Consider the following 18,908-nt stretch of genomic DNA (forward strand, 5'->3'; position numbering starts at 1 on the left):
TTACCATTCTTTTTTTATATATATATATTTATTGATTATGCTATTACAGTTGTCCCATTTCCACCCCTTCACTCAACTCCATCCTGCCCACCCCCTCCCTCCCACATTCCCCCCCTATAGTTCATGTCCATGGGTCATACTTATAAGTTCTTTGGCTTCTACATTTCCTACACTATTCCTACCCTCCCCCTGTCTATTTTCCACCTATCATTTATGCTATTTATTCTCTGTACCTTTCCCCCATCTCTCCCCCTCCCAATCCCCTATTGATAACCCTCCATGTGATCTCCATTTCTGTGGTTCTGTTTCTGTTCTAGTTGTTTGCTTAGTTTTCTTTTGTTTTGGTTTTAGGTGTGGTTGTTAATAACTGTGAGTTTGCTGTCATTTTACTGTTCATAGTTTTTATCTTCTTTTTCTTAGGTAAGTCCCTTTAACATTTCATATAATAAGGGCTTGGTGATGATGAACTCCTTTAACTTGACCTTATCTGAGAAGCACTTTATCTGCCCTTTCATTCTAAATGATAGCTTTGCTGGATACAGTAATCTTGGATGTAGGCCCTTGCCTTTCATGACTTGGAATACTTCTTGCCAGTCCCTTCTTGCCTGTAAGGTCTCTTTTGAGAAATCAGCTGACAGTCTTATGGGAACCCCTTTGTAGGTAACTGTCTCCTTTTCTCTTGCTGCTTCTAAGATTCTCTCCTTCTCTTTCATCTTGGGTAATGTAATTATGATGTGCCTTGGTGTGTTCTTCCTTGGATCCAGCTTCTTTGGGACTCTCTGAGCTTCCTGGACTTCCTGGAAGTCTATTTCCTTTGCCAGACTGGGGAAGTTCTCCTTCATTATTTGTTCAAATAAGTTTTCAATTTTTTGTTCTTCCTCTTCTCCTTCTGGCACCCCTATAATTCGGATGTTGGAACGTTTCAAGATGTCCTGGAGGTTCCTAAGCCTCTCCTCATTTTTCTGAATTCTTGTTTCTTCATTCTTTTCTGGCTGGATGTTTCTTTCTTCCTTCTGGTCCACACCATTGATTTGAGTCCCAGTTTCCTTCGCATCATTGTTGGTTCCCTGTACATTTTCCTTTGTTTCTCTTAGCATAGCCTTCATTTTTTCATCTAGTTTTTGACCAAATTCAACCAATTCTGTGAGCGTCTTAATAACCAGTGTTTTGAACTGTGCATCTGATAGGTTGGCTATCTCTTCCTCGCTTAGTTGCATTTTTTCTGGAGCTTTGAAGTGTTCTGTCATTTGGGCCATTTTTTTTTTTTTTTTTGTCTTGGCACATCTGTTACTTAAAGGGGCGGAGCTTTAGGTGTTCCCTGGGGTGGGATAACGCTGGTGGCTGTGCTGTGACGCTGTACGTGGGGGTGGGGCCAAGTGGGAGCAATGGCGCCCGCTCCACTCCACCGGACTTCAGTCACTCCCTCCACCACCCACAATCAAATTGGGCTGCTCTGGTGCTGGTTCCCCAGTGGGTGGGCTTGTGCACACTCCAGGCCCCAGTGAGTCTCTCCAACAACCTCTCCTGTGAGGCTGGGAGTCTCTCCTGCTGCTGCCCCAACCCCCATGGGCGTTTTCAATCAGAGGTTTGAGGCTTTATTTCCCCGAGCTGGAGCCCTGGGTTACGCCATCTGCTTCGCTCCCCGCGGTTCGACCGGGTTTATCTGTGCCTGAGTGTGCGGTCGTGGGGTGCTACCCACCGCTCTGCCTGCTCCGTTCTCTGCCACTCTGAGTCCGGCCCTCTCGGTTTATCTGTGCGCGAATGTGGGGCCGCAGGGTCTGCTAGTGGTCAGACTGCCTGCCCCGTTAGTCCCACACTCCGCCAGTCTCCGCCCCTCCTACCGGTCTGGATGTATGTTTCTTTTTTATCTACTTGGTGTCGGACTTCCTTGCCGTTAGGTTTTCTGTCAGTTCTGGTTGTGCGAGGAGGCGCAGTGTGTCTACCTACGCCGCCATCTTGGTTCTCCAGTTACCATTCTTTAATGGTTTCCAACCTATGTTTAACCTGTTACAGTCAAATCCCAAGTCTTACCTGAGTAACTTTTAGTTCTTACTAAAAATTTTGGATGCTGGCTACTTGTTAGTCATTAGCAGACTGTGGGTTTAATTAACATCCATAGCAGTCACTCCTAATCATTTCTCCCCGACGCAAGTACTATACATTTCCAATAGCTTTCTAGGCTTGCATTTTCTGGATGTGTCTCTGACACCTCAAGTAACTCACTGTACCTCCCCTCCCTGTAAGAACAAAATGAGTTCTTCCTTCCCCACCAGACGGTCCTATTCTTGTTCTTTCAGTCAAACAGAATGAGCAATTTGGAGTAGCATCAAACTATATTTTCTAAAAATTATTTTTTGTAACTGACCCTTTCTTTCCTTAGTACCCCCTCCCCTCCTCTTAATGCAAACCCTCTTTGGGACTCTTGTGTGCTGTCTTTTCCATGTAAGCTTTTTTGGAAGAGATCAGACATGTTATGTTTTCATATCACCTTGCTGAGAAGATCGGTACGAGTCAGTAAATCAGTGATTTGATAACACGTCAGATAGTTTATAGTGCACGTGCTGCTCTTTACAGCGTGTGTACAATATTATACCATTTGTTCCTACTATAAATTGTTAAGGAGGTGGAATACCCCTTTGCAAAAAAGAAGAGCAGAATGAGGATCGAATGTTAAAAGCCTTCCCAGAGGTCACAATTTCTGAATAGGTCTAAACAATGGTGGGACATATGAAAAAGGGAATTCTACAAAATGACCCAGTAGCCACCTTTCTCCACATGTACCACGTCAACTACTCACTCTTTAGCAAAGCCCTCTCTAAATCCTGTCTCCTCAAAGCTCCACATAGCATCAATTTTCTCATTTGTCATATGAAAATACTGCTGTTCATCCCATAGATTATTGGAAATGATCCAAATACTGTCCAAGTAGGGCCCCCACCAGTCACATGTGGCATTTAATTAAAATTACATAAAATGTAAAATTCAGTTCCTCTGCCCAGTATCCACAGTTCAAGGGCCTAGTAGCTACCATATTGGACAGAGCATGTATTTCCTTCTCCACAGAAAGCTCTATTGTGCAGTGCTGTGCTAGAGCTAGGAACTGCCAAAGATCAGAGAAAGCGCCGCTACGAGAACTGAAAACCCAGGCCAGTGCTTGGTTGGTTTTGTGTGAGAAGGTTCACTGGGCGAGTGGGAAGCAAGCTGACCTTTGGAATGGTGACGTCACAAAGCACAGCTCACAGTGGCTCTAGAACACCTGGCCTCCCAGGTCACTTCCCCTAACTCCCATTGAGGGTCCTGAAGCCTTAGCACATGTAGCTCCTGGAGCAGATATCTTATTAAAATGTCAACATTTCCACCTTCATCTTCTATCTGGGACAAAATAGATTATGTCTCTCTGAGCTCAATATGGAATTGGCTACAAGCAACTTTTTTGGGAGAGACTGGTGTGCCTCAGCAAACAAATTCAGGGCTACTAGATTATTTTGCTCCGGCTGTGCAAGTTATCCTGGGGATTTCATTTTGTACTTTGTTGGCAGCAGGACTGTATGCCTTATGGAAACGAAGTATTCAATCATTCCAGGTTATACTCTTTTGTTACAGGGAAACTTAAATAGTTATACATTGGAACTTGATCAGTTCTCTCCCACATTGCTGCCATCCCAGTTTTAAGGCCATGCAGATGAGCAAGGATGAACCTTTGACTCTGAAGTTGGCTGAAACTAAATTATCCTTTAAAACTTCCCCCAATGAGGTTTTGAGCATTAAAAAATGCTCTTTCTTATAAGGGCCTTTGGCTTGTTTGTAATAAAATGGGTTAAACTAGTTCACAACCTGAGAAGGCAGCCTTACCCCCAAACTTATTTGACTACTGCTGAGTGTCTCCTTTGCATCAGACACTGTTGGGGGTACCTTGAATAGAATAGGTAGCGTGAGTATAACTGGGGTCTCGGGTTCTTACTGTGTCTGTAACTGATGAAGAGGCACGTGTATTCATTTAGTCATCGTGGTGTTTTCATTACTTCCTTGTTTTAACAAGCTAGGGTTCTGTAAGGTAACTATACAGTGGATCTTTTCGGTAATAGGAGTATAATTGGCTGGGATTATGAGAAACATTTAGGATTTTACATACCTCTGTTTAATCACCAATAAGAATAGCTATCTTACAATATAGTCAAAATGCTTCGAGAACCCCAACCATTCCATGAAATGGATAGAAGTTATTTTCATAAGACAGAAAAACTGAGGTGAAATGGGCTTCAGTGAAAATGAAAGGAAGTAGGTTTTTAAAAGGGCTTTCTTAAAGAGTTATTGGTTTACTTGGAAAATGCTAAGAGAAGCTATTACTAGATCATTTTATAGCATTCATTTATTTCCATTTGTCATTTCTGTTGAGGAACCATGGTCGCACGCTCTCAGTTCCTCCCAGCCCTGCACGGTGGGCAGGGCAGGGCAGGGCAGCGCTGTGGGCCAGGGAACTTGACAGAGTTTTCCGTGCTGACATAGACTGGAAAAGCCGAGACTTGAACCCAGCTTTTAGGATTGCAAGTTCAATTCTTTTCCAAAACCCCATTTAATGAAATCTAACTGACCTAAATCCCCAGCATGGGTGTGTGTGTGTATATTCGCATACACACATTTTAATTAGCTAATAGAAAAAAATATAAGGCAAAATAATAACTCATCTGTAATTCTGGGTTCTGCTCTCATACAGTTAATGTTTAGCTCAATCAGAAAAAGGAATTCACAGCCCTCCAGAAACCTCAACCAAGACAAAGCAGCAGAGTAACAGAGCGGTAAATAGGACGAGCTCTGGAGTCCACTGCTGGGGCTTAAATCTTTGTTCTACCACTTGTGTGACCGAGAGGGATCACTTAGCCTCATCTGTAGGATGGGTTTGCTAACAGTGCCTCCCTCAGGGTGTGAGGGTTAAAGGAGGTACTGTGTATGTAAAGCCTAGCACATAAGTACTCAATAAGCAGTGCTAGTGTTATAAGGAAAAAAGATGATTGGTTTTATTTTTCTTATTCTGGCAGGAATCCATCCTGGTACATTAAAAAAAGGGTTTTTTGCCGTGACCAGGAAATACAGTTCTTCAGACCACTGTGTCTCGAAAGCACATATGTAGAAGTCAGAATTCCTGGATTCCAGTCCTGGCTCTACCATTTCCAAGTGCATGACCTTGGACAATGATAGGGTCCAAACTGGAATGTAACTAAATGGCTATTCAGTTGGGTTTTTTCTACACAAATAGGTCACGCACAGGCAAGGAAACTCCTAGCAAAGGGACCTGCATGCGGCAAACTTTCAGCAAAAGGTATATCTATTATTACAATCTGTATTAAGTAAATGCAGATAATAATCCCCAACCTGCCCCCCGCTCCATTTTGGGGTGAAGATCAAAAGACAAAATACGGGTGCAGGTGTCTTGTTAAACAAGGCTTGGCAAAGGGACGAGGGCTTACTTTCACTGTCCATTTTTTGTTTTGTTTTACATCTATAGCAAACTGGCATTTCACATGAATAAACAAGTAACGGTAAACTTCTGTTGTTTTATTTTAGAAAATGTTGTTGTTTGTAATCACACTCTACAAACTTTACAAGAAGGGCTCAGATTTTTTTCAGGCTTTGCTGGTCAACCCAGAAGGGAATGGTCTCCCAGTTCAAGACAAAAATAATTTCTTCCTGTCCATGGGTCTGCAAGAGAAAATTCTGAAAAAACTTCAGATGGTGGAAAACAAAGTGAAGAACCTGGAGGGGATGATCATTTCCCAGAAACCTGCCACGAAGAGGGATTGCTCCTCCGAGCCCTACTGCAGCTGCTCCGACTGCCAGAGTCCCTTGCCCACATCAGGGTTTACTTCCACTTCTGAAATGTGATGGACTCCGATCTTTTTCCAGAAAAGCGCTGTTGCCCTTATGTGTACAGTGGCGTATCAATAAAGACAGAGAACTATATTGAAATCACCCTACAAGGACTGGCTCTCTATTCAATAGAGCCCAACTTCTACTTGCGTGTGGTGGGGTAATACTGGGTATGGTGGTGGTTAAAAATGTCCCTGAGATTGTGGTGCCTGCTCCGCAGGCTGGAGACCATAAGCGGTCATGTGGAAGAGGACAGACAAACGAATCCATGGGACTGGGAAGGGAAGGGAGAGTGGTCAGGGATATGGCCTTGAGCTCCATGCTGAAGAGGTTGGATGCAAGCAAGCGCTGTTGAGGGGCAATGCTGCGGATTGTCCTGTAAAGGTAGGCTGACCCTCGTGCTGGTCTTGGGCCTAACGGTAAATATTTGGCCCGGGAGTCTCACTGCATTAATTACTCAGAAGTGGGCAAGGGTGGGAGTGGACAAAAAAAGAGTTTCACTTTACCTTTTACTGAAATTTCCTCTGTGCTAAGCATTGTAATCACCCTCGGGAATCTGTCCTGAGTGCTTCAGGCGCACTCAATTTGGCTGGTTGAACAGGTAATTTCAGAACAAGGAATTATAATGCAGTGGGGTTTTAACATCTTGAATTGAGGGGGATTCATATGTGAATCCAACTTGACAGGGAGGGGAGGAAGAGGGGAGGCACCCACCTGCCGTTATACCCAATTTGAGTGTGTACCTGACAAGAACGATGGCCTGCTGGGGAACATACAGTAGATGGTCCTCTCAGAGAGTCTCCTATTCCACAAGCCTCATAGTGTGTGCATTCTTGCCACAACAAATGTGATTACGCTCATTGGAACATTGTATTTGACACCTAAATGAAACGTTTCAGATGGTGTACAAACAATGATTTACTGCCGTGCTGGGCAAAAACTGGCTATGCTAGTCAGCAGGAGGCAAGACAGCAGCTTTCCAAATGGCATCTTCGTAAGGGATTTCCAAGGGTAATTTTGGTCGTTTTTGTCCAGTGCACTGGTGTTAAAATGCAACCCTTGTGTAAAATGAGACTTCATTGTATTGTGTACTCAGTGCAAAAAACAGGTCAGCAGGTTGGTGAATACAGGATGCGCCTAGGAAAGGCATTAAAGAAGGCACATTGAGGTATCCCATAAAGGGTTACACAGGAAGGTATCCAGCAGGAAGGTATTCCCCCTGGCGGAATCATCACAGAGCCATAAAAAAGAGGGTGGCTTACTGGGAGAACAAGGAGAGTTTCATGGTGGCTGAAGAACTGGCTATTTCCAGAGCTACCAGGAAGGATTTTTGCTTTAGGCAAAACATACTAATCTCATCCTCAAATCAGCTTTGAATTGGTGATGTGGCAAATGGAACAGATGGGGGTTGTCAACAATGTGTATTATCTGACGATGCAGGGGAGACGTTTGTTAACCACGCTGCTGCTGCTCAAGTGCCCTGCAACCTTTTAAAGTCAACATCTCAGTTTTGTGTGTGTGCTGTCTAAATTTCAGTGTCTTTCTGCATCGTTCCGTTCATTTTGACTTGGTTATCATTCTGGGGGCATATCAAAAGGAAAGTATTTGAAGAAAGGCCTGGAAGAATAGACTGATACCAGGTAATGAAAGGCATTTAAAGGTCCTCTCATATTGCTGGCAATGGACACTTTTAAACAGGGGAGTAACAGATTTGGTAGTCTGTGTGGAAGACATAGACTGAGCTAAATGCAAAGTGCGGTAGAAACTAATGATGGGGTCACCTTGTTCCTGGATCTCAGCTCCCAAGAAGAGATGTGTGATTTACACCATAACCATAAGGGACTAATATCAAGTACTCATTCCCAGCGAGGGCATTGCTTTCTTGACATCAGAGCACTCATGTCCAGGGTACCAATTAAGGAACCTTGGATGCTTGGCAGAGAATCAAGGCAAGATAGGGGGAGGGCTTGAGAACTATTTTATCATTCAGGTTAGATGGGGTAGACGAGCTACCCTATACCAGTGTCCGCTGCTCTAGGGAGGGGACTCCTTATTCTCGAAATTCAGTTTCTCTCTTTTGGCAAAACCCTGACAACACTCTCTTTTGAGACTCCTATTTCAGGCTCCAGACAGACCAGCCCCTCTATTACCACTATCTTTCTGCAAAGGGGAACAAAGTGATTTATTCCCTTTCCATAATTCATTTCTCCCTCCCCTGTTATCAGCCTAGCCCAATCCACCACTATCTCTCACCTGGTTCCTGAAATGGCCTCCTAACTGGACTCCCTGTTTCCATCTCTGTCCCCATTACATCGTTCTCTACACAGTAGTGAATGAGATCATGTTACTGCTCTGCTCAAAATCTTCCAACGGCTTATTCTTTCACTCTGAGCAAAAGTCAAGTTCTTCAATAAAAGACTGTGTATGATGGCATGATCTGCACTCCCCCTCCTGCTTTCTCTCCACACACTCTTACAAGTCCTCAAATATGCAAAGAAGCACTGTCCCACCTCAGGGCCTTTGCATTTGCAAAGCACACTTCATTGTGCAAGGCACACTTTCCCCAGATACTCTCTGGCGGCTCCTCTCACTTTCCTTGGGTCTGTGCTCAACCGTCAGCTATTCTGACAGGTTTTTCTTGACCATCTTATGTAAAGTAGTGCCCCTCATGCCAGCACACTGTTTTTCCCTTTCCCTGCTTTTCCATCAGAGTGCTTACCACCTCCTCCACTTTTTCTGTTACATATTTGCTTATCTATCAACCCTCATCCACCCCAGCCCACTAAGTACACAAGCTTCAGGAGAGGAAAGTTCACTGCTATATCCCAAGCACCTAGAACAGTGGCTTGTACTTAGCAGACACTCAATATTTGTTGAATGAATGAGTGAATTACAGTCGTGACTTTTCAAAACTTCATACCAGCTTCTTGTTCCTCAATCTCTTCAGGTACATGGTGCCAGATCAATGCTATGATATAATTCTCATGAATATGGGGAGCTAGCAGCTAACCTTTATTGGGCAAGCCAGATACACTGCTAAGAGATTTACATGACTTTTCTCATTTGATCCTCACAATATGAGGAGGCAAATACTATTTTCTCTTTTTACTGATGGGGAACTGATGCACAGAGAGGTTAAGCAACTTGCTAATATGTGGTACAGTTGTGACAGGCACTCAAGCAGTCCAACTAAACCTGTTCTCTTAGCGACAAAGTTTGGGTGACAGGAGCTTCCGTGAGGCTTTGCAGCAAGTGCACCAGGCTGGGTGGACCTAGACAGATAAAGACGTGGGGACTGAAGAGGGCATAGAGATGACAGCCCAAGGGAGAGAGAATTTTTAAAAAGGGTTTATCCCCTCATATTTTAGGTTGATAGCTAAAGTTTTCATCATTAACTTAAATAGTTGCAATGGATGTAAATTTTGGCAAATTATAATAATGACAATTTAAGATAAGACTGTGAAGTTACTTTTTATAATGCATCCCAATCTACGTAACAATGGAATAACCACTATCATCCACTTAAAATTACACAAATAAGCTCTTTAATATTTGTTAATTGTGTATTTTCTTTTCTCATCCCTAATTTACATTTATATTCCACTTTTCCATTAAATGTTATCCAAATGTAGCTTTTTGTTAGACAAACCTTTAATCGTGTTTGAAATAAAAGTATTTACATATTAAAGTAGAATTTTAAAAATTTTCCTGTAATAGTATGGGCCTATCAGAAAGAATTCATTGAGTTGACTAATCATTATAATTATCATTAGAATGAATGACTAAAAATCTGCACAAAATAATATCACAAATTTTAATACATACACATCAAATGTAAAAATCTACTGGAAATGCTTCTCTCAGGGAGGTGGATAGGGCTTCCCCACCAATTAACTCATGTGTCTGAATGACTGTTTCTTACTGATAGATTTTTTTGTTTTCATAGATACGGTGCTGGGAAATATCACTCACACAAAAAGCCAGGAATGCTAGTTTTCTTATAGGAGTGTCAATCAATTCTTTGTTTTCCTTCTGAGTTATATGCCAAACATCAAATAACGTTCTTTGATTAGCTGACAGTTCAATTAGGCCCACCACCGATTCTGTTGAAAGCAAAGAACTGGAAACAATTTGACTTGCAAAGTAATTTGTTGTCCTGTCAATAGAATCCATCACTTTCTTTTTTTTTTTTTTTAATTTATTTTTAGGGAGGGGGAAGGGAGGAAGAAAGAGACAGAGAGAAACATTAGTGTGTGGTTGCCTCTTGCACGCCCCCCTACTGGAGACCTGGCCTGCAATTCAGGCATGTGCCCTGACTGGGAATCAAACCAGTGACCCTCTGGTTTGCAGGCCGGCACTCAATCCACTGAGCCACACCAGCCAGGGCGAATCCATCACTTTCTCAAGTGACTTCTAATTATATGATTACTCTCATTCTGAGGCATATAGGAAGAGTTGGGAAATTCAAGATACTGTTAATCTCAACACATCTTTAGCACTACAATTTCACTGTAATTTAAATATATTTTAGTTGCAGCTGCAGATTTAGTTGGATTCATAGTAAATAATTGTGCAAATTAGCAACGCCATTCTTTGTCTATCCAATTAACCAAGTCACCCATATCTTGGGTCAGAAAAAATTTCACTTTTCAAGTCAAACAAATGTGTGAACAGTCGTTCCTGTGACCATATTTCACTTCTGAATTCTAAGACAGAGATATGGCATTGTGCTTTGATAGGAGTTTGTTACAGGTATTTCTAACCTACTCTATCCTTGCTTTGCTCCAGGGCATTCTCTTAGGCAAAACGCCGCCTTTGACTCACTTGGGGTGGAAGAGGCGAGATGTTTACTGAAAATCTCATCACTACCGACCGTTCTCTAACATGCCTGAATTCAGAACACCCAGATACAGGCCAAAATAGGGCACTTTTAATACCTCGTCTCGCTATACCTTTAATCTTAAGGTATCCCAGGATGAACATACCACAGTCCGAATAGCATTAGTTAGAGGAATGGTGTCTAGAGCCTAGGACGTCGGCTCCTCTCGTTCTTCCCAGCTATTTAAGGGCTCGTGTAGCAGTCCATCCTGCGTTAGTTCCCGCTCAGTCCCACTACCCTGGCCGGGGAAAATACGGCTCGGCCGCGGCCCAGCCTGGCAAGCCCCGAAGCGAAGAGCTGCAGTTGCGGCTCCGGAAGCTAGAGAGCGGAGGGCTCCGGCGCGCGGAGGGGCTCCAGCGTCACCCGGAACCCTCGGCAGGGCCTCGGTGTGCAGGGGAAGGGACAGAAGGTTGGGGTCGCGCAGCCTAGGACCATAGGTCCTGGGTGGAGGTGGGGTTGGCGGTCTCCGAGCTTCGGCTCTCCTCCAGCCGGAAGCGAGGAAGGCGGGATAGCCCTCTTCCGGCAGGCACTGGGCGGCACCACGGGGCGTCGGCATGGGGAAGAGTGTTTGTGTAACACTGCCGGCTGCGCGCAGGGGGTGGCATGGGGGCGGGTGGCGGTGCAGGGGCTCTCGGAAGGGACGGCTAAAGCTGTGACACTGCCGCGACGCTTTGAGGGGACTGTGTTGGTGTGGTACCGGTGCACGCTTAAAGGAGGAGGCGGAACCAGATGGCCATGGGCATGTGGGCATCTCTGGACCCGGTGTGGGAGATCCCAGCCGAGAAGCGTATCTTTGGGGCCGTGCTCCTCTTCTCGTGGACCGTGTATCTCTGGGAGACCTTCCTAGCACACCGTCAGGTGAGCCTAGACAGGGCCCTCCTAACCCCGACACGCCGCCAGCTCTAGGCCAGTCGCGGTCTCGACCCCAAGTCCCGGAACGCTGCTGCCCCAGTACCCAGCCTCGACCCTATGGGGTCCTGCTGAGCTTCCTAACTTGGTCCGATGCTGGGATTGGCCTCGAGGGGACCTGGTGCTCCAGGGACGTTTTCCGCAACGTGATCGTGGGACTCAGGAGCAGTAGGGCCTGGTGAAAGGGAAAGCAGGCTGCCGCCTCGTCAGCCTTTAGCTCTTGTGCCTGCCCCACAGCTTCCTTAAGATCCCCAGACTTCTGTTTTTTCCTTTGGCAGCGACCCATAAACCGTCAAAGGGTGATACTAACATTTTATAATCACAGCTTCCTCAAGACGCTTGTATAATCATGTTCAACCATAGAATCAGGAAACCATTTTCTGAAAATAAGGATTTCGTAAACCTTCCAAGAACTCCTTTCCCTTAAAAAAAAAAAAGGAGTATGTTGTTTTATTGCCCAGACAACAATATTTTCTTGTTTCTCTCAAAAGCATCTTCTTATCTTCGTTTAAACAATTAAAACAGTAAAGTGGAAAGGGAAAGTTACTCAGAATTCCCTGGAGATGAGCATAATTCACAGCTGGATGGATTAGAGAGCTGAACTTTTAAATGAGATAGATTTTAAGTTTAATTGACTGCTTTATTGCCATCTCTCACTGCTGGTTTGCTTTACTTAACATTCTTCTCTGTTGCTGAATTATGTCAACTATGATGGTTAGAAAACCTTTCTCTTTTTAACCGCTGCAACACTTTTTCTGGAGCAATGTAGATTTTTCCTCTGAAAATTTCTTCTCATTTTACATTCTGCATGAATCTTTAAGTTGAAACTTTTAATTTTTCTATGTCAATGTTTGGGTTGTATCTTGATCTCTTTTTCCATCCAGAATATTCAAAGAGGTGTGAAGATGAAAAAAGCATTAGTTTCTGTCACCTAATGTTCTCTGACCCAATAGCTCTTTGCATAGCTTCATTAGTACAGAATCTTCTAGGCCTCGAGAAGGTACTTTGCATAAAGTAAACACACAGGCGGGGTATTGAACATTTCACTGTCTTGCTTTAATAATAAACCTAGTTACAGTAACTACTTTTCTATAGTATCTTTACTCAGTTATGCTTTAATGTCACGCCACTTAGTGAGGATTTGGTAAGATGTACAACAACAGAGAAGCCATTTGTCGTAAAACCATTTCAGAAGATGCTGTCCATTACCTTGTTCGCTCTCTGGTCCCTGTATTACGTCCCATGGGCTGAAATTACCTTTCCCAATTTTATATAATGAAAACGTTTGTCTTTTTTGAAGACTTAACATGTTTCTGTTATTCCTCAAATTTCTCTTAATTTGGCTTCTAGAACCAAATATAATTACTAGCCACTCTATCTGTTAATACTCATGGTTAGCATATTTGCTTCCTTCTTTCATCCATGAATTTGTTTTCTACATAGTAGAATGTATGTTACCCCTGAAGTGAGTGGTACCCTTTGCAATGTTACAATTTTGGTTGATAAGTGCAAACTGAAATGTGATGACAGCCCTGATTTTCTTACCTAGTCAGCTAGCCTCGGATTCTCCGTTCTTCCTCAGCAGTTGTTTTAGTGGACAATGTGCTCGATCAAATGCAACTTAGATGTATGTGTCCAGTGAATCCAACAGGCTTAAGAGACAAGTTAATGCTGTAAGCCATTCAATGTTTGATCCTAAGTGACTATTGTAGTAAATAATGAGTTGTTTCATTCAAGTGTTTTCAAAATATTTCAGAGACGAATATATAAAACAACAACTCACGTACCAACGGAGTTAGGACAGATCATGGATTCAGAAACGTTTGAGAAGTCTCGACTCTATCAGCTGGATAAAAGTACCTTCAGCTTCTGGTCAGGACTCTATTCAGAGATCGAAGGCACCGTGAGTAATTTATGTCTTGAAGAGACAATCTATCCAATAGTTTAATACTGTGTATGTTTGTTTTCCTTTTTGTGTTCTTGTGATACAAAAGAGGATAATATTGCATCTACAAATCCCAGAATGCTTTCCTGGCCTTTGTTATCGATAGAATAGGTGTGGAGCAAAGACTCAAACACATAACTGTTTAGTTATGATTTCACTTATATATGGAATCTAGTGAACAAAATAAACTAACAACCAAAACAGAAACAGACTCAGAACAGACTGACAGTTGTCAGAGGGAGGGGTGTTGGGGGAGTAGGTGAAAAGGATGAAGAAATTAATAAAAAACACCTCACAGACACAGACAGCAGTATGGTGATTACTAGAGGTGAAGGGGGGTGGGGAGGTAGGAGAGGGTAAAGGGGGGATAAATGGTGATGGAAGACTTGACTTGGGGTGGTGAACATACAATACACTGTACAGATGATGTACTAGAGAATTGTACACCTGAAACCTATAGAATTTTATTAACCAATGTCACCCCAATAAATTCAATAAAAGAATTTTTTTTAAAGCTTTCTGGGAAAAAAAATTATAGAATATGGCAACTGTCACCAAGGCCAGTTGTGAAGAACCTTACGTTGTAAGTTATTCTTGTAGCAGCCCCTACCTGTCTTCATGCCTCCATCCTAACCCTGTTTTCCACGTTGCAACCACAGGCACTCTGAAGAACCATTTTGATCATGTTATTCTACAGGGTGCAGTCCAGATTTCCTTGTGTGGTTTATGAGGTGATTTTTGCTTACTTGAGCCTCATCGTTTTATTTCTTCCCCCAGATTCTTTCCCCTTCTTTATTGTACTCATACCCAAGTTGGTTTCCTATGACTTTGAGTCTTTTTACATGCGGGTATCTCTGTCTGGGGTGCCCTTTCTCTCCCTCTTCAGTGCCACTGGAGGCTGATTAATCCCCACTGTTCCATTAGGATCCAGCTGAGGCAGATGTCTTCTAGGGAGCCATTGGGAACTTCCCCTGTCCCTCAAGTCTGCAGAACGTAGCGTCCTATTATTATTCCTGTCAGAGCATTTACCGGGTTGTAAATGTGCCTGTTTAGTGGACAGCTGGTCGTTCCTTCAAGAAAGGGTTCTTTGAAGTCTGCTCAGCATTTTATACCCAGGGCCCGGCTTATAATAAGCACATAATTCATATTTGTTGAACGAAACAGTGGGTGACAGGCCATTTTTACTGAGCGAAACAGGGCCCGTCTTAGCCTCCATGCTAAAAGTACAGGCTGTGCGGTGGGACCGGAGCGTTGTTTCTCAGTCTGTTTGCATTCTCTTCCCTGGCCCCTGACCATGTTCCTTTTTAGACATTTTTTTTTTTTCCTAATCGTCCCTCCATGAAATTTTAAACCACATATACACTGTATATCTCTTTCTGTACCATATGTATGTATATCTGTGCTTATAAAATGAGTAAGATTTTTTCTGCCCCAGAACCCATTTCTTGGTTTCCCACCCTGGGGAACAATTGAAAGTGCATGGTTTAGAAGTTAAGGGCAGACTCGGGCTTGAGTTTGAATCTTAGCTCTACTATACCAGCCGTGTGACCACAAGCAGGTCACTCAATATTTTTATATCTCAGTTTCCTCATCTGTTAAAATTGCATGGTAATATTAGTTCCTCACTCATAGTGCTGTTGAGAGGATTAAATGAGTTAATATTTGTAAGATGCTTGGAACAGTGCCTGACCCACTGTACGTGCTCCATAGCGTTGGCTATTACTAGTTTCGTCATTACGATCATGCTGAGTCTCTGTCCCTCCAGAGCTCTTTTAGGGCCCAGTACCACTAAGGGACAGATTCCTACATTGAAAATAATTGAGATCAGCTGTTGTAATTGTTTCATCAGTTAAAGAGAAGAAACTGACTGTTGGTGGCTTTGGTAAATGATGACAAAATTATTTATCCAGTCACAAAATCTGCCTTGACAGATACGGAATGGTAAGACTAGTGCAGTTAGAGCCAGGTTATTAGAAACCTCTCCCATCTCCTCAACATGATGGAAAACGGCAAAACTTCTGGCAGAGTTATGTCTTGGAATTAATAACTGATCTGAAAAATAAAATTACAGTGGCTTTTGGGATAGACAGTGAATCCTAGTTATTAGTCTTTTCAATATTGATTTTTTAAATTATATTTTTACTAGTCTAAGCCAAGTTCAGTTACTGAGATACTGAAGATTAGTATTCGAACTTGATGCCTTCCACCCTGGCCAAGTAGCCTAGTTGGTTGGAGCATTGTCCTGTACACCAAAAGGTTGTTAGTTTGATTCCCAGTCAGGGCACATGCCTAGGTTGCGAGTTCGATCCCTTTGGGGGCGTGTGCTGGAGGCAACCAGTGTTCTCTCTCTCTCTCTCTCTCTCTCTCTCCCCCTCTCCTTCTTCTCTTTCTCTAAAACCAATAAAACATATGTTTAAGAACCAAACAAAACTTGATGCCTTCCATCCAATCCAGGAGAGCCAGCATTGTTGAGGATTGTATTTGATTTTGGTTCATCTATCTGAAGCATTTCTTCTGTTAGGGACAGTCCCTGAGTAGGAGGAAATCAGCCCTCAGGGAGGGACGGAAGTAGAGATGGGAAATTTAGACACTGTCATCTTTCCTCGCTGGTGTTTGACTCTTTGGAGTTCTTTGACTTACCCCCACAGGGCCATTATAAAATGACAGGGAAACATCTTCAGTCTCCTTGTTGTCGGTAGTAAAACAGTTCCAGGAGAGATGGGCAGCAGCTTGGCCGTCACAGCCGGTGTCCACGGGAGTGGTTCCGCTTGCCCTGGGAGAGGATGGAGGTGGGGGAGCCCGTGTGCAGAACAGGAGCTTTGTGATCTGCCGCGGCTCAGGCCAGAAGCAGCACTGACGGGCGACCCTGGGAACAGTAACGGTCACCATTGTAGCAGTTGTACGAGTAGTGATTTTCACTTCGCACGCTGTTTCTGTTGCATGGTTGGCGATCATAGCAGTGCTCCGAGGTAGAGTAGAGGCATCATTGTTTCCTTTTTACGGGTGAGAAATCGAAGGCTCCGAGAAATTAAATGGCTTGTCCATTTGAAGATCAGAGACTCTAATAAAGGGGAGAACTGGGTTCTAAACTCCGCTCTTCTGAATCTTTAAAATCACATTGAAGAAACCATTCTTGAAACTCTAGGGACTGCAACAGGAATGTGCTAAATTTATCCTTGGGGAATTAGTAGCTACATTTACCAGCAGACGAGGAAGCGCTTTGTGTTACTCTGAAGTCCGATATACTGTTTGAAAACAAGGTCACTAATGCCTGTGTTGTGTTGATTAAAATCAATAGGCTTATATACTTTGGTCACAAAGAACAAGGACAAAGATTAATTTACACTTTTGATTTTTTTTCTTGGTACTTTCTACCTGGGGGATCATAAGCAGAGGCCTTGTGTGACCACAGATACCACTGTTCACACGAATGTGACAGAGCACCCAGAGGGAAAATGTCCAGCCTCTCCGAGACTGACTTCCCTGACATCTCATAGATGTCCTCTCAAGAAATGGAAGGGCTGGCGAGTAGAGTAGGGCAGAGCAGAAAAGTCCAAATTGTTGCTGCTTTAATTTCTGCGCGGTTCTGGGTGAGTAGTTTAGCATCGTTGAGCCTCACTTTTCTCCTCTTTACGATGAGAAGTTTGTGGATACTACACCAGATCACAGATGGTTCTGGCACGGACTGAGTAACATAATGTAAATGAACACCTCCTACTGTGCTTAATACAGCAATTACTTAGTTATTGGGCCTCTTTAGGCAAATTAACCTTTCTGAGTTTCAGTTGCCTCATCTATAAAACAGAGATGACTATGCTTTTGCCCTGCCTGCTTTTCAAGACTTCAGTGATGTAATATATATAAAAGCACTGGACTTGTTTTTGCTGAGATGGTTAGTTTTTTTTGTAAGACATCCCCAGGTCATGCTCAGCGAGATGGTCAATACGGAGGAAGTTTACTGCTCACTGTGCTTTTGTCTTTCATTCCCCAGAGCGTGCTAAACAGGTTGCCACAGCAGTACCCAAATGCATTCATAGATGCTTTCAAAGTTCATGTTAAGCTGCCCTTGGTACTTACTTAAAAGCTGGAGTGTTAATGTTCCTTCACTAGAGGCATTATAAACCCTTAATTCTGTGTGATTAGTATTGAGAATAGGATGAAACAGATGCCACCCCAAGTCGATTAGTGCAACAAGTAGGGCATACACCACGCGTTGATGCCAGAACATGTCTTTTGGGAAAACAGGGTGTACACCCATAATTGAGTTAATTGTAGTAACGTGGAAATAGCTGGACCTAGAGCTAAGGGAGCCTTTAAAAGCAATTTATTAAAACAGTGATTTTCAAATTTTGGTATATGTCAGATTTTTCTGGAGATTGCTAGGCTCATTTCTAGTTTCTGATTCAGTAGTTCTGGGGTGGAGCCCGAGAATTTGCATTTCTTACACACTCCTGGGTGATGCTGATGCTGCTGTTGAGAGACCATATTTGAGAGCCATGCTTTTAAACCAACCCAGCTTACTGGGAGAAATGTAAAAGGATGGATAGCACCAAGCGTGAGTGAGGTTGTGGGGAAACAGGAACTCTGATACTGCTGGTGGGAGTGTAATTTGGTAGAAATACTTTAGAGAACAAGCCGATAACATTGAATAAAGTTAAAACTCACCAAGGATAGATCTAAAAAATGGAGAGTGTAAAAAGCAAGTTGTACAATATCAAGTCATTTATATACATTCTTAGAAAGCATGTATAAACAAACCACTGTACTACTTACGGATTCATATATAAAAATGCGAAGTGGATTGGGAGGACACCCGTGAGCTACATTATCGTGCCCAGACCCTCAAAGCACGAGATACCGTGGCTGAACTGGTGGGAAAGTGAGCTTCTGCCCAAGAGGTGTGGGCACCGTGTTCCTGAGGCTCCTCTGAGAGGAACAACGAACTGATGCCTCCTAACAAAGTGAATTCCACAGACTTAGTGTCTGTTGTGAGAGATTGTGTTTCTTCAACATGTGTTCCTCTCAGATTTTAAGAGCTGCTGCTTCATTTGAACGTCCACATGATTTGGTAGACACCTTTGTTCACCGTGTCTGTCCAAGACCAAGGGCGTGCTGAGAAGGGGGCCCGCTTCTCTGACACCCTGCCTCCTGCCTCGGGAGTCAGCTTTTCCTTACCTGGAGAGGGCGCGGACAGCCCACTCGGCCCCAGTTCGTCAAGTGGACGCGACCCTCACTTATACCAGTACTAACCCTTTGTCCTGACTGAAGTGGCTATTTCCTGTGAAGGAGAAGCCAGTTACGGAAGCATGA

General features: G+C 43.4%; 2 protein-coding genes across 3 annotated transcripts in view; both read left to right on the forward strand.

The window, feature by feature from the left end:
• Positions 1-3,322: 3,322 nt before the first annotated feature.
• TMCO2 (transmembrane and coiled-coil domains 2) lies at positions 3,323-5,964 on the forward strand. Its single transcript, XM_024554632.2, has 2 exons — positions 3,323-3,583; positions 5,563-5,964. Exons 1-2 carry the CDS (start codon positions 3,344-3,346, stop codon positions 5,878-5,880), a joined length of 558 nt encoding a protein of 185 aa, XP_024410400.1. The 5' UTR covers positions 3,323-3,343; the 3' UTR covers positions 5,881-5,964.
• Positions 5,965-11,295: 5,331 nt separating this feature from the next.
• Positions 11,296-18,908, forward strand: part of ZMPSTE24 (zinc metallopeptidase STE24) — a 38,105-nt gene continuing 30,492 nt past the window's right edge. Inside the window, exons 1-2 of one of the 2 annotated variants that reach the window (XM_024554631.4) lie at positions 11,296-11,602; positions 13,410-13,556. In XM_024554631.4, coding sequence (XP_024410399.1) covers positions 11,474-11,602; positions 13,410-13,556 — 276 coding nt within the window. In that variant the 5' untranslated portion in view covers positions 11,296-11,473. The remainder of the gene's footprint in view (positions 11,603-13,409; positions 13,557-18,908) is intronic. The other variant, XM_024554630.4, reaches the window with a different exon arrangement.

This window comes from Desmodus rotundus, chromosome 3, assembly GCF_022682495.2.
Source record: "Desmodus rotundus isolate HL8 chromosome 3, HLdesRot8A.1, whole genome shotgun sequence".
Lineage (NCBI taxonomy): Eukaryota > Metazoa > Chordata > Mammalia > Chiroptera > Phyllostomidae > Desmodus > Desmodus rotundus.